Below are 13,501 nucleotides of genomic sequence, written 5' to 3' on the forward strand. Positions count from 1 at the left end.
GACTCAACGCCAAAGGCGCACGGAAAGCTGTTACCTTCCCAACAAAGGTGGTTCCTATTTTTCTACTTGCATTTTTACATGCTTCCGAATTGCTAGGTTGGCAGAAGCTGGGACAAGTAATGAGAGTTCACTCCATTACATGGCACTAGGGATTCGAACCGTCAAACTGCTGACCTTTCTGATCGACAAGCTCAATGTCTTAGCTACTGAGCCACCATGTTCCTTAAAGATGATACACATTATATGTAGCCTCTGATAATAAAATACCATCTTCAGGCACTATATTATGGGTAACATATTGGTGACATATTACTATATATGTAGAAAGACCAGAATTTTGAGCAGCTGAAACACCATTTTTAACAAGTCGCTTAACAAGTCATGATTTAAAATAAAAATAGAGACAATTAAGAGTGTCTTGGGGGAAAAGGTGGAACATGTCATTTAAGCCTAACAAAGTAAAATAGGATATCTAGCATCCCTGCCAGGTATCAGAGATATGGGACATATTATGGTAAATTGGGAGAATGGCCAGGGATTTGTGAGTAATATTAACAAAGACGATGCTATGTTTTTTCTCAGTGGGAAATGAAAAAGGCACACTGAAAGGTAGGATTTATGAAACCATATAAGTTGATCAGTATGAGTAAAGGTAAAGTTTCCCCTTGCACATATGTGCTAGTCGTTCCGGACTCTAGGGGGCGGTGCTCATCTCCGTTCCAAAGCTGAAGAGCCAGCGCTGTCCGAAGACATCTCCGTGGTCATGTGGCCGGCATGACTAAACACCAAAGGCACACAGAATGCTGTTCGCTTCCCAACAAAGGTGGTCCCTATTTTTCTACTTGCATTTTTACATGCTTTCGAACTGCTAGGTTGGCAGAAGCTGGGACAAGTAATGGGAGCTCACTCCGTTATGTGGCACTAGGGATTCAAAGCGCCAAACTGCTGACCTTTCTGATCGACAAGCTCAATGTCTTGGCCACTGAGCCACCGTGTCCCTTTCAGTATGAATACTGCATACCTAAGGACGATGTTGGGCCAATATCCAAGACATGATTTCCCCCCCCCTATGTGTAAGTCTGAAACTATCATTGCCTGTACAAGATCAAACATTTCAAGAGCTGCGACAGAGAACTTCAGAACTCTGCATTTGAAAGCCCAACCATCTATGCTCGAGCATAAAGGATGAATGTCACTGAGGTAAGAAGGTGTGAAATGAAGTGGACCTCTGAGCCAAATTTCCAAAATTGCTTTTCAATTGTTTGTAAAGCTTGTGTGACTGCAAAGTTCTCTTGCAAGCACCGCTTGGTTTGGAAATGTCACATGGGAAGGGCTGACAGATGGCGTAGAGAACACCATTTTTCTGTGGCAATTATGTGTCAAGTGCAGGTAAATAGTGCAGGCCACGCTAATGTTTTTTGACAAGTGCTAAAATGAATTTTAGCATGCATTCAGATTTAATCAGGAATTTGAAGAAGCAAGGAAATGAAATAAAATTCCTCCTGTAGCATTTGACAGGAAATAACTGTCCCTCAAGTCACTCTACATTATAGGACTTGGCCACATGGTCATTGTGGGTTGGACCAGAGATATCCTTGGTTCCCCAGGGAAACTCAACTGTCTTTTTAAATAATAAATTTGGAATATTTTCTTTGTCCATATGGTGGTTTGTTAGAGGAACACCATATGCTGGTCCCTTTGGAGCTCTTTACCTAAGAAATTCTGCTTAACTCACTCACTTCTTGGTTTTTAAATCAGCTCTTAACTTTTCAACCTGAAGCAACATTTGATAGCAAATGTTGAGGTTCCCATTCAAGAGAAACTTCCTTGGAATATAAAAAAATGAAATATTTCACACCCCCAGTTTATAAAAGTGCTTAAGGATTGTGCATATGAACCTATGCTAAGGTAGCTTGTTGAAATGTGATCCTGCTGTTAACGTGAGTTTTTGGCTGTTGAAGAAATGTCTCAGATGAAGATGGAACTACGTTTGAATCTGCAGTTCCAAATAACTGCAGGGCTTACCTTGGAGAAGGCAGATCTAAGTGTTTGTGAGTAAAGCCATTCCTAATTTTGGAGGGTTTATGACCTATTGAGACACAATAGATTATATCTATATGCATCTTGACAGGGAAGAACTTCGATGAATCTCCTAAGATGCTTTTAGATAGGTTGGAGGATATGAAATGGGGCAGTGTTTAAACCATCTCCTGCAATCTGGGGACTGTATAAACATGCAGACTCAACTCCACAGTCTTCAGTCATGGCTAGGAGCAGGGGTGTCAAACTGGCGTAGTCACAGCATCGTCACGTGACATATCGGGACTTCTTAGGAATGAGGTGAGGTCCACGTAGACAGTTTAAGGTTGAAGCTGTGGGGGTTTGAGGATGTAACAACAGAGTCAGGTAGAGCATCCTAGGCATTGACTACTCTGTTGCTGAAGTCGTATTTTCTGCAATCGATTTTGGACCGGTTTACCTTGAGTTTCTATTGTTTGCCCAAGTATTATTGCGGTTGAAGCTGAAGTAGTCGTTGACAGGTAGGACGTTGTAGCAGACAATTTTGTGTACTGTGCTTAGGTCAGACCATAGGCAGCGAAGTTCCAGGTTGTCCAAGCCCAAAATTCTGAGCCTGGTGGCATAGGGAATTCTATTGTGAGCAGAGGAGTGGAGTACTCTTCTCCTGAAATACCTCTGGACCCGCTCAATCATATTAATGTCTGTGGATTCCAGGCAGTGTGGATTCCAGGAAGACAAGCTGTATTCGAGGATTGGTCTAGCAAAGGTTATGTATACCTTAGTTAGCAGTACAATGTTACGGCAGAAGAAGCTTCGCAAAATTAGGTTTACAACTCTTAATGCCTTTTGGGCAATGCTGTTACAGTGAGCTCCATGGCTTAGATCATTTGAAATGAGTATTCCTAGGTCTTTGACTGAGTGAGGGAAGTTCCATGTGATGAAGTCCACCCCGTGGAAAGCTCCTAGATCGAGTTTGGGAAACTCGATCTAGAGGCTGCATCATTTAAGCGTGCATTTCCAAATATCTCTACACTGGGATTTGCCTCTCCGAAAAAGAGAAACCTTTTTTTCCCCTTGGGCTTTGTGATGTCCATTCATGTTTGCCAACAGTTGCTCAGAGCAGCAGAACAGAAGCGGGGAATTCATTCAAGCCAAACAAGCGATGAAGCTAGGAAATTGAATCTGTGGGCTGAAATGGTTCAAAAGCTTTAAGTTTGGAGAGACAAGAGGCCATACAAAAATCCTGCCATTGGCAGTTGCAAGAGCCATGGCCTATGCTTCACCCTCGAAAATGCGGGCACGAAATGATAGGACTTTGGATTTGAAGTACGGCTAAAATTGCAATAATTCTCTTTCTTTGCCCCAAACACAGGAATTTCAATTACCACTTGGATGGAATTTATATTGTTGTTTACATAAAAATATTTCCTGCCCACCTTTTCAAGAAGCCGTAATCTATGCTGAGTGGTGAGGAGAATGCTAATTTCTTCCATTGGCAGTCGTTTTTGAAGCATCACGAGGCCAGTAAAAACTATTGGCCGGATAATGTGGATAGACATTGTGTAGCATAGCCTTGGTGTACTAATGTTCTACAATTTTTCAGGCCCTATCAGGAAGACATAATTGGCTTTCATGCCCACATCATAGACCCCATCATAGTTTTATTTCGGAGTCACAGGAATTAAGAGTGGCCTTTCTGCGAGATCTGGAATGGATGTTGCAGTATAGATTTTATATTCAGAACAAAACATTTCTCTGATATCCAAGACTGATCTAAGAAAAGGCATTCCCTAAATTATTTCCTCCCTGGTCCGAGGACTGAGGTTGGCAAGGCTGAAAGCAAAGAATTTGTCACCAGGCAAGAGAGTTGCTATGCACAGTCCATGTCCTCTCCATATCAAAGAGTGGGGAGGTCTGTTTCATGTAAGGGCAGGAGAGAAACAGAATTTAAATGTGGTGAGTGGATAGGTAGATTCTTCAGTAGCTGATCTTCTTCCTTAGTGAGGCTTCCTTGTACATTCATTTGAAAACAATGTAGTTTATTGGAGAATTTAACACCTTCCTGCTAGCTCTTTCCTGAACATTGGATAGATTTTTGACCTCACTCTCCTTGGGCAGCGGCAAAAACCTCAGAAACAATAATCACGATCCAATCTTAGATTCCCCCCCCCCCACCCTGCCTACCAAGCAGCAGCACGTACACCTACTGTATCGCTGTGAGATAGATTGGAATGAAATCTTTTTATTTGGAAAAAGTTGTTTATCTTTTATTCTCTTACATACAATTATAGGTATACGTCCACATAGTTATTCTTCTTCTTTACATTGTCATTCTTGTACATTTGTTATTCAATTTAAAAGGTTATAATATACAGTTTGGGTTGCTTTATTCACCATTCCTTCCTCCTGTTTTAACACTACTTTATTTTCCCTTTCTTTTTCCCTCCCTTCCTTCTCTACTTCCTTCCTCCTTTCCTTTCCCTTCCTTCTTCCCTTACCTCTCCCCTACTCCTACTCTTCCTCTTCCCCTTCCTACCCTCTTTCCTTCTCTTTCTCTCCCTTCCACCCTCCTCTCCTTACCTCTTTGCCTCCTCTCCCTCTCCTCCTCTCTTCCTTTCTTTTTCTGTTGTTATTGGTGTCTCTTTCAAATCTCATTCTATGTTTTCTTGGGATGGTATTCCCGCAAACCCCAATATAGTTTAGTATCGTTTCTTATTCCCTTTCCTTCGCTAATCTATCCTAACTATGTTTTTCCCCCTTTATATCTCACTCTTGAATATATACTTGTATATTAGAACTTTCTTTTCTGTTTTCCCCCTCCCCCCCTTTTCCATTTAATAGTGTGTCATCTGGATTCTGTATCTTCCCCTTACTTTCTTTTCTATATTTCTTTCTCTAGCCAATCACAAAATCTTCCCCATGTCTTATTGGGGAATTTAACTCTCTCCTGCTAGCTCTTTCCTGAACGTACACCTACTGTATCACTGTGAGATAGACTGGAATGAAATCTGAAGAAAGAGTAAACCTGTGAGATGGGACATCCCATCCATATTCGAAAAGACAACTGTGGTTAAGAGGTTGTTGGGCACAGGGAAAGAAGGGATTTAGGGAATGTTGGTGGCCAGTCTTGAATGTGAGTTATCAGGAGGCTGGGAAGGAACAGACCAGATAGCAGTGGGCCTGTCAGTTTGATGCCATATCTTGTAAATATCAACTCAGCCGAAGTAGGAGAAAATCTGGGAAGATATATCTTAGGGTACTCAGAGGGACTCTGACTTAAGGAACTCTCAAGAAGAGGCTGGAAAAATTACTCTTGCAGTTTCCAGTGGTCTGTATTTATCCCACATGAGCATTAAAGATGAATCTTACTGAAATCTGTGTAGCTTGGATTTGCTTGGTCTTGTTCAGCTGTGTAGACCTTGGCAGAGCTTCAGCTCAATCAGTCACAGAGTCCTAATAAAGGACTTGTGTTAGGAAACAGCATCTTGCTTTGTTGGATTCTGATGTTCTTCACATGCCAGGAGTTTGTATATTATGCACAAACACACATACTGAGAATAGGTGACATGTTTCAGTTACCCATGACAGCCCTGATATACAGTGTTATTTGATTCAGAACTCCATGGAAGTTCCCTTCAATTCAGATGCAGTTGAAGTGAATCTTGTATTCTTGTTGCTCTCAAATCTACCTTACCATTTTGATTATTTCTCCAGCTTTTTTGTTTATTTCTGAGTTCTGAATTAACTACATTGGGTATATTCCTCAGAGGCATTTCTGCTAATCATTGCTACCCTATGAACACAGCATGATGAAAGTGCCCGAAAGAACCACACGGTCCATCCAAATCCAGCAAATTTAATTCCCGCTGGGAAATTTCCAAGGGCCAAATGCTATTATACGTGAATATCTTTTAAGATTTTCAGAAGTGACTTTAGTTCATTGAAATAAATTTACTAAAGTTTTTTTTTAATTAGCAATTTAGCCCAAACCCTGCACACATTAGCACAACGTTCTTTCAATGTTTCCAAAGAAACATGCAACCTGATCTAATAATCCTCTGCATTGGTTTTAGTGGGTTTTAATTTCATGTAAATATGTTTAGAAAAGAGACATGAAATATAATCCTATGCATATTTACTCAACCTTAATATATTCATTACCTAGAAGATGAATGTATGATGGATTGCAGTCTTAAATACTCATGTCCTGAATTATGGATAAACTATTTTTAACCAACATAAACCAGAAGGCATGCATTCTGGTGATTTATCTTCTTCATAACCTCTTTGGAATCTAAACCTCTATTCACAAAGACACAGGAAAAAACTTTTCTGGTTCAGGAAGATGATCTAGAACAGGGGTGAAATCAATTTACTTTTGCTACTGGTTTGGTACCAAAGTGAGTGTGCATGTGCAGAGTGTAAAAAACAGATGTGATAACATCCAGGTGAGTGGGGGAAGGCACTCCTGCAAAGGTAAGCAAACAGCAAGGGGGGGGGGGGAATCCGTTGTGCCACATGATTCAGATTAGCTCGAAAGCAGGTAATCCTGCTTTCTTGCTAATATAAACCGTGCATCACAGCTGATCGTCAGAAATACCAATTCACCCAATTGCATTTTTTTACTACTGGTTCTGGTGAACCGGTAGTACCATGTTTCCCTGAAAATAAGACAGGGTCTTATTTTTTTTGGATACCTGAATTAAGCATTTGGCCTTATTTTTGGGGAGGTCTTATTATTTTTAAGGTGCAGGAGATGGCAAGCTTTCATGGCTGCTGCTATGTTGCAATATTTTCAGGGAGGGCTTGTTTTCAGGGGAGGGTTTATTTTAGTACATGTGCTCAAAAGCCCGATTGGGCTTATTATCCGGGAAGGTCTTATTTTCAGGGAAACGGGGTATTTTTACTACCAGTTCTGTCTTTCCCAGCTAAGTGGATAGAAAAGATAAAGTAATAAGTAATCTATTCAAACCTTCTAATCCAACCCCTTGCTCAAGCAAGAGAACCTATATCATTTCAGACAAGTGGTTGTCTAATCTGTTCTTAAAAACCACAACTTCAGAAGCCAAGCATTATTTGTTTTCTCTGTCAGGAAATTCCTTCTTAGTTCTAGGTTGCTTCTCCTTTGATTAGCTTTCATCCATTGCTTCTTGTTTTGCCTTCTGGTGCTTTGGAGAACCGGTTGATCCCCTCTTCTTTGTGGCGGCTCCTCAGATACATGAATACTATTATCATGTTCATCCTAGTTCTTCTTTCCACTATACTAGACATATGCAATCCCTGCAACCATTCTTCATTTATTTTAGTCTTCAGGCCCTTAGTCATTATTCTTGCCCTTCTCTGGGAGAGTTCTACTTTTTCTATGTTAATCAGGTCTACCGGGGGGGGGGGGAGGCTGAGAGATGCCTAAACATTTGCATACATTCACAAATAGCTGTGACATGTGTAGTCCATATTTGATAGAATTCAGGCTTATAGGTTTACCCGTTTGAAGGCAATGAATTATTTTCCTTCAGTTTCCCAGCAAATTTGCTGCTTTGCTAAAAGGCTTTGAGAATTGTAACATCAAGAATTAAGAGGCAGAGATTGGGGGTAAAGCAGAAATGCAAAGAAATCTGTGGAGAAATCAAGTGATTTTTAAGGGGAGCAAATCCAAGCAAAATCCAGAGATTTGCTCTTATGTATTTTCCAATAGGGGGTTATTTCCAGATCAATTGTACTCACTTTTTCCTCTATCAGCTATTTTATTTGGCTTTCCAGAAACTGTTACACCACTCCTAAATCTCATTTTTAACCCTTTATAAAGTCACAAATTGGAAGGGACTTTCTTCAGCTTTAAGTTCAAATTGCCCACTTGTCAAATGCCAGATTTATTTCTGCCATCAGCCTGTTGTAACGTAGGAGAAACATGATCTGCTAAAAGAACTGTTACTGTTCTTTTAAAAGAACTATTACTATTACTGTTACCTAGCTGATCCCTGAGCCAAATGCCACCTATGTGGGGAATATTAACCTGACAACATCCCCTTAAAATCCTTACCTTACTTGATACAGGAGGGAAACTGGTTGCTAAAATGAAAATATAAAAAGGTTTATCTCTCTGCTCTATTTTAATACCATTGATGAAGAGAAAAATCTGATTGGGTAAAATAGCCATCTACGTTCATTCTGATCCTAGTTAATTTTTTAAATTTTTGATTACATTTGATTACATTTATTAGCTACATAATACTTTAACCTTTTCCACCAAGGAGTACATCACAACTGTTGTTCCTAACCCTCAGTTTCCTGTCTGACAATGTAGTGTTTTCATGTTGCAGACTCAAGGTATCTTCTTGAAAAGGAGAAGAACATCTCTCTATATGTATTTTTAAAAAATCAGTAAATTTAAATAATGTAGCTGATGAAGATGTGAGAAGGACCATCAAGGGATTTTCTTCCTTCCTTGCACAAATGTACTAAAGAAAAGAAAAATCACATCTGGGTGGACCCAAGATTAATATTTTTGCTGAGCATTTTTTATACCTCAAATATCAATGTGGTGTTATTTAGCTTGGTTAAATATAAATTTGACTAAAGAAATAATTACTAGGAAGAAAGAGAGGAATAATAGTAATACAGTCTTAGTAGATAATTTGACACTGTTGAGGGAATTATTTGTTTAGCAGAGTGATGGCATTCGGGAAAAAAAACTCTTATTGTGTCTAGTTGTCTTGGTCTGCACTGCCCTATAGTGTCGTTTTGAGGGTAGAAGTTGAAACAATTTATGTCCAAGATGTGAGGTGTCTGTAGATATTTTCACAGCCATCTTTTTGACTCATGAGGTATACAAGTCCTCAATGGAAGGCAGGTTGGTAGCCATTGTTTTTTCTGCAGTTCTAATTCTCTGTTGACGTCTGTGTCTGTCTTGTTTGGTTGCCAAACCAGACAGTTATAGAGGGTATAGCTGCTGATACAGTTATAGAAGAACTGTATCAGCAGCTCTTTGGGCAGTTTGCACTTTTTCAATTGGCACAGAAAAAACATTCTTTGTTGTGCTTTTTTGTATTTCTGTCCTAGTATCTACCTCTTTCCACTTATGACTATAACCATGTTGCTTGTATCTTTAAAATTTATATCATTTTATTTGTTTCCTAGTATGATTTGATTGCTTATTAGTAACCTATGACTATCATTAAGTGTTGTATCTTATGATTCTTGATGAATGTATTGTATTTTATTTTTCTTTATGTACACTGAGAGCATATGCACCAAAGACAAATTCCTTGTGTGTCCAATCACACTTGGCCAATAAAGAATTCTATTCTATTCTATTCTATTCTATTCTATCATTATTCGGGTCTCTGATTATCTCTGGTTAGGCTTCAATGAGATGCAGTGAAAAACTTTGCTAACTTTATGTATTTATCTAATTTATATAACGCCCCCCCCTCCCCCAATCTTACAAGTTATGATTCTGGGAGGCATACAACAAACTAAATATCAAATCTAAAATGTAAAGAGATTAATGTTTATGTTCCCTCCAGCTGCTGAAAGACAACACAATGTCTTTAAATATCCTGAACTGCATTATTAATTGGCCTCCAAATATTTTATCCACTAACATCTTAAAACATTAATGATTCATTAACAATAACAAATAATACTTCACAAAGTCTTGTGATATTAATTTATAATGTCAGGTTTCCTAGAAGTCCTTTTATGTACATTCTCTAAGAATTATTCTTCCATGCCACCCGGTATTAAATATGATAACTGCTTTGATATTTTAGAGAAGGAATAGCTCCCTTTATTTTTTTTGAAAGTGGCCTGTGAGGCTGGAAAAAGGTTTTTATTTCTTTTTGCTGCACAATCTAACCCCCTCTGAAGAAAAATGGGGAAAATGTATGAATGTGAAAACTTTGGTTTGAATTGTAATATTCTTAGTAGAATTTATTCTTCTGAACAAAGGGAAAAAGGAAAGGGTTGGTCATAATCTTGGTTGGCATTTAGCAGCTCCAGAAAATTCTGGATTCTAACTTTCCATGCTTCGGATATCTTCCAGCTCAATATTGCTTCTGACAAAGTTTGACAAAGGAAGAATCTCATGAGATAAAACACATTTGCACCAATATACATTCAAGACCAATATTTAAATTAGCTAGCATGATTAATTGCTTTCAATTTTTCTGGCTTTAAATGATGGTTTATTCATATCCTCGAGGGGGTTGTCAAGCTGTCACAAATCTAAGCTGGTGGACTTCATGGTGGACTTTATAACATCTTAGGCTTAAATGTGATGGTATGCATGGCCTCCAATTAGTATTGTTTAATAGTAAATTGTAAGTTTAATTCAATTTGGACACTGCCAGACTCCAACTGGCACTGGATAGTTCACCAATAGTACCATAGTTACATAACATGAGTTAAGTAATTTAAAACTCTAATTGCTTAATATGAAACACCATAGACAAGAGACTACATGCAGAACTTGTTTCAGCTCTAAGCAACACCACTACATAAAGCCCTAGTAAGACCACACCTAGAATATTGCATTCACTTTTGGTCACCACACTATAAAAAAGATGTTGAGACTCTAGAAAAAGTGCAGAGGAGAGCAACCAGGATGATGAGGGGACTGGAGACTAAAACATAGGATGAACGGTTGCAGGAACTGGGCATGGCTAGTCTAACGAAGAGAAGGACCAAGGGAGACATGACAGCAGTCTTCCCGTATTTGAGGGGCTGCCACAGAGAGGAAGGGGCCAAGCTATTTTTCCAAAGCACCTGAAGGTCAGACAAAGAATAATGGATGAAAACTAACCAAGGAGAGATTCAATCTAGCAATAAGGAGGAATTTTCTGACAGTGAGAACAATTAACCAATGGAACAGAAGTTGCCTTTGGAAGTTGTGGGAGCTTCATCACTTGAGACTTTCAAGAAGAGACTGGACTGCCATTTGTCAGAAATGGTGTAGCGTCTCCTGCTTGAGCGGGCGGGTTGAACTAGATGATCTATAAGGCCCCTTTCAGCTCTGTTAATCTGTCAAACCACATACCCTTTTTAGATGTCAAGCTCCAAAGGCTAAGAAAGATTCACAGTGTAACTTCTAAGTAATATCCTTTATGGTTCTTCACACAAGACAAAAATCTTGCCAAATTAAGCAACTACTTGCACTTTTAAAGATACACTCTGAAAAATTCTAGGGAGGAACCCCCTTAACTCTCTTCCTCCCAACCAAACTATCTAAACTTTGCTGTCACTTGGTCATTGGGAATGCAGTCTCTTCCTTTGGTAATCCAGACCACAATACATCACACTTGTTGTGGCCCACCAGCAGTCAGCAGAGCTGGCAGCAGATTCGTACAGTGAGGAGGTTGGGGAGGAACATGGGTCAGTCCTGGAGTCTGGGGAAGGCTTTGATGAGGGCTCTGAGATGGAGGCAGAGAGGGGGCCAGGGCCGTCTGACATTTATCAGCTGCCTTCAGAGTCAGATATCAATGAGGAAGAGGAACAGCTGGAGCTTGTTCCCAGTGTGTGCATGTGCAGAGTTGCTAGATGAAGGGAACAGCCAAATCACAAGGGTTGACTTGGGAGTAAGGCCACAGATGGACGGTGAATGCCCCCCCCCCAGGGAATAAAAGAGGAGAGAAAGGGGAGGGGTGTTTGCAGGAGACAATTAGTTCATTCCTGCATTCTTGCCAAGTATTGTGGCATCTGAAAGATATCGGCCTGGCAACTCTCCAAGCCTGATGAAGGTCTGTAGTTGTGAAATCTCTTGAAAGACTGTAGGCTGGGACTTTGCTGGAGAGGAATTCACTGTAAATTAAATACAAGAGGTTTATCAGGACTCGGAGTCGACTTCATGCTGCTGGGGAAGCCTAGACAGAACAACACTAAGCCTCACTATGTTCACCTTGTTGTTTGATGTGACCTAACAATGTCTACATTTTTCACCTCAACTGATGGTCCTCTTCCTTTCCTTCTTCTCTTCCAGCCTGTGACCTGATGACCCTGGGGATTTTAGCCTTAGTGACTTCTACTGGTTGTGCCTCCGCCAATGCCTTGCAATCTTTGACAGATGCCATGCACATCCCTCACCTCTTTGTTCAACGCAACACAGGAGGTTCTCCACGGACGGCATGCCACCTGAATCCTAGCCCAGAGGAAGAGGAATACACCTTAGCAGCCCGGCCACCCGTGCGGCTCAACGACGTGATGCTGAAACTTGTCACTGAACTGAGATGGCAAAAATTTATAGTCTTCTATGACAGTGATTATGGTAGGTGCCATCTTTTGTTTCAAAAGGCTTTTTCTTCTTTTTTCTGCATCTCCTTTTTTTTCTGAATATCTTTTGCTTTTATTTGAAGAAGGTAGACCTAAGATACATTTTGGAGCAGTGGGGTTTTTGTGTGTGTAAGCGTTGGGTGAAAAATAGCTTTTGAATGGACAAACTTTTCTGATTTCCCTTGACTGAAAGGTTGCTGTGAAAACTAATTTTCACCCATCCTGCAAGTTGCTTAGCAACATCTTATCAAGATAGCCGAAGTTTGATTTATCAGAGCATTTTTCAGTGAAATATTAATAAACTGTTTGCATTGATTGGCAGGGCTCATATATTGCATGCAATGCAGGATTCAGGAAGAAAGCCTCAGACTGCCTTTACTGATGTGCTTCTTTTTCATTATCTCTTTGATGATTGTTTCAAAACTTTAATTTTCTCTGAGCCACAATTACAAGATTCTTGTTATACACAACATGTTTTTTCCCTGTTTCTGTTTCTTGGACAACTTATATCAAGGTCTGATATAGTAGGGACATCATTTTTTCTGCATCTCCTGCTAATTCTTCCTCAGTTTTGGTTCATGGGCTGAGAACTTGTGAGTTATTACCTCAGTGTGTCTACAGGGTTCGGTTAGAGAAGGCTGGACCATCTGAAAGATCTCAGTTAAATGTAGCAATGAGACAGAATGTTGTTTATTCAATAATCTGTTGCAGTGTTGAAAAACTAATGCCTAATAAGATATGTAACTGCTGGTTTTTCCAAACACCAGTGGTGTACTAACAAATGGTTAACACTATCTCTGCAAGCTCCATTGCTGCTGTCCCACTAGGCTGCTAGCCATGGAAGAGCTGATCAGTGCCCTGGGCATTGGCTTCTGCTCTACCCTCAACCAGCTTGCAAAATTCCAGAAAGTTTAACAATCAGCACTTGTGAGCCAGCGCAAGCTTGCTCCAGTTCACCACTACCTGGTTTAGTAATCCTCGACTTGCAACCATTCATTTACCAATGGTTCTAAGTTACAGTAGACTCGGAAAAAGTGACTCATGATCCACCCTCAAAATTATGATTGTTGCACCACCACCCAAGTTCATGGAATCACAATTCTTGCTTTTATGATGGTCGCAACGTCCTACAGTCAGATGATGATGATTTGCAACCTTCCTGTTCAATTGAGGAAAACATCCTGATTTGAACTACTGAAATACAACTGGCTCCGAA

General features: G+C 40.0%; 1 protein-coding gene across 4 annotated transcripts in view; it reads left to right on the forward strand.

Moving 5' to 3' along the window:
* GRID1 (glutamate ionotropic receptor delta type subunit 1) overlaps positions 1–13,501 on the forward strand; it is an 809,729-nt gene that overhangs the window by 365,961 nt on the left and 430,267 nt on the right. For all 4 annotated transcript variants that reach the window (XM_081956605.1, XM_081956606.1, XM_081956608.1 and 1 more), the window contains exon 3: positions 11,996–12,280. In XM_081956605.1, coding sequence (XP_081812731.1) covers positions 11,996–12,280 — 285 coding nt within the window. The remainder of the gene's footprint in view (positions 1–11,995; positions 12,281–13,501) is intronic.

The sequence above is a fragment of the Natrix helvetica genome (assembly GCF_964273705.1).
Source record: "Natrix helvetica genome assembly, chromosome: 5".
NCBI classification, from domain to species: domain Eukaryota; kingdom Metazoa; phylum Chordata; class Lepidosauria; order Squamata; family Natricidae; genus Natrix; species Natrix helvetica.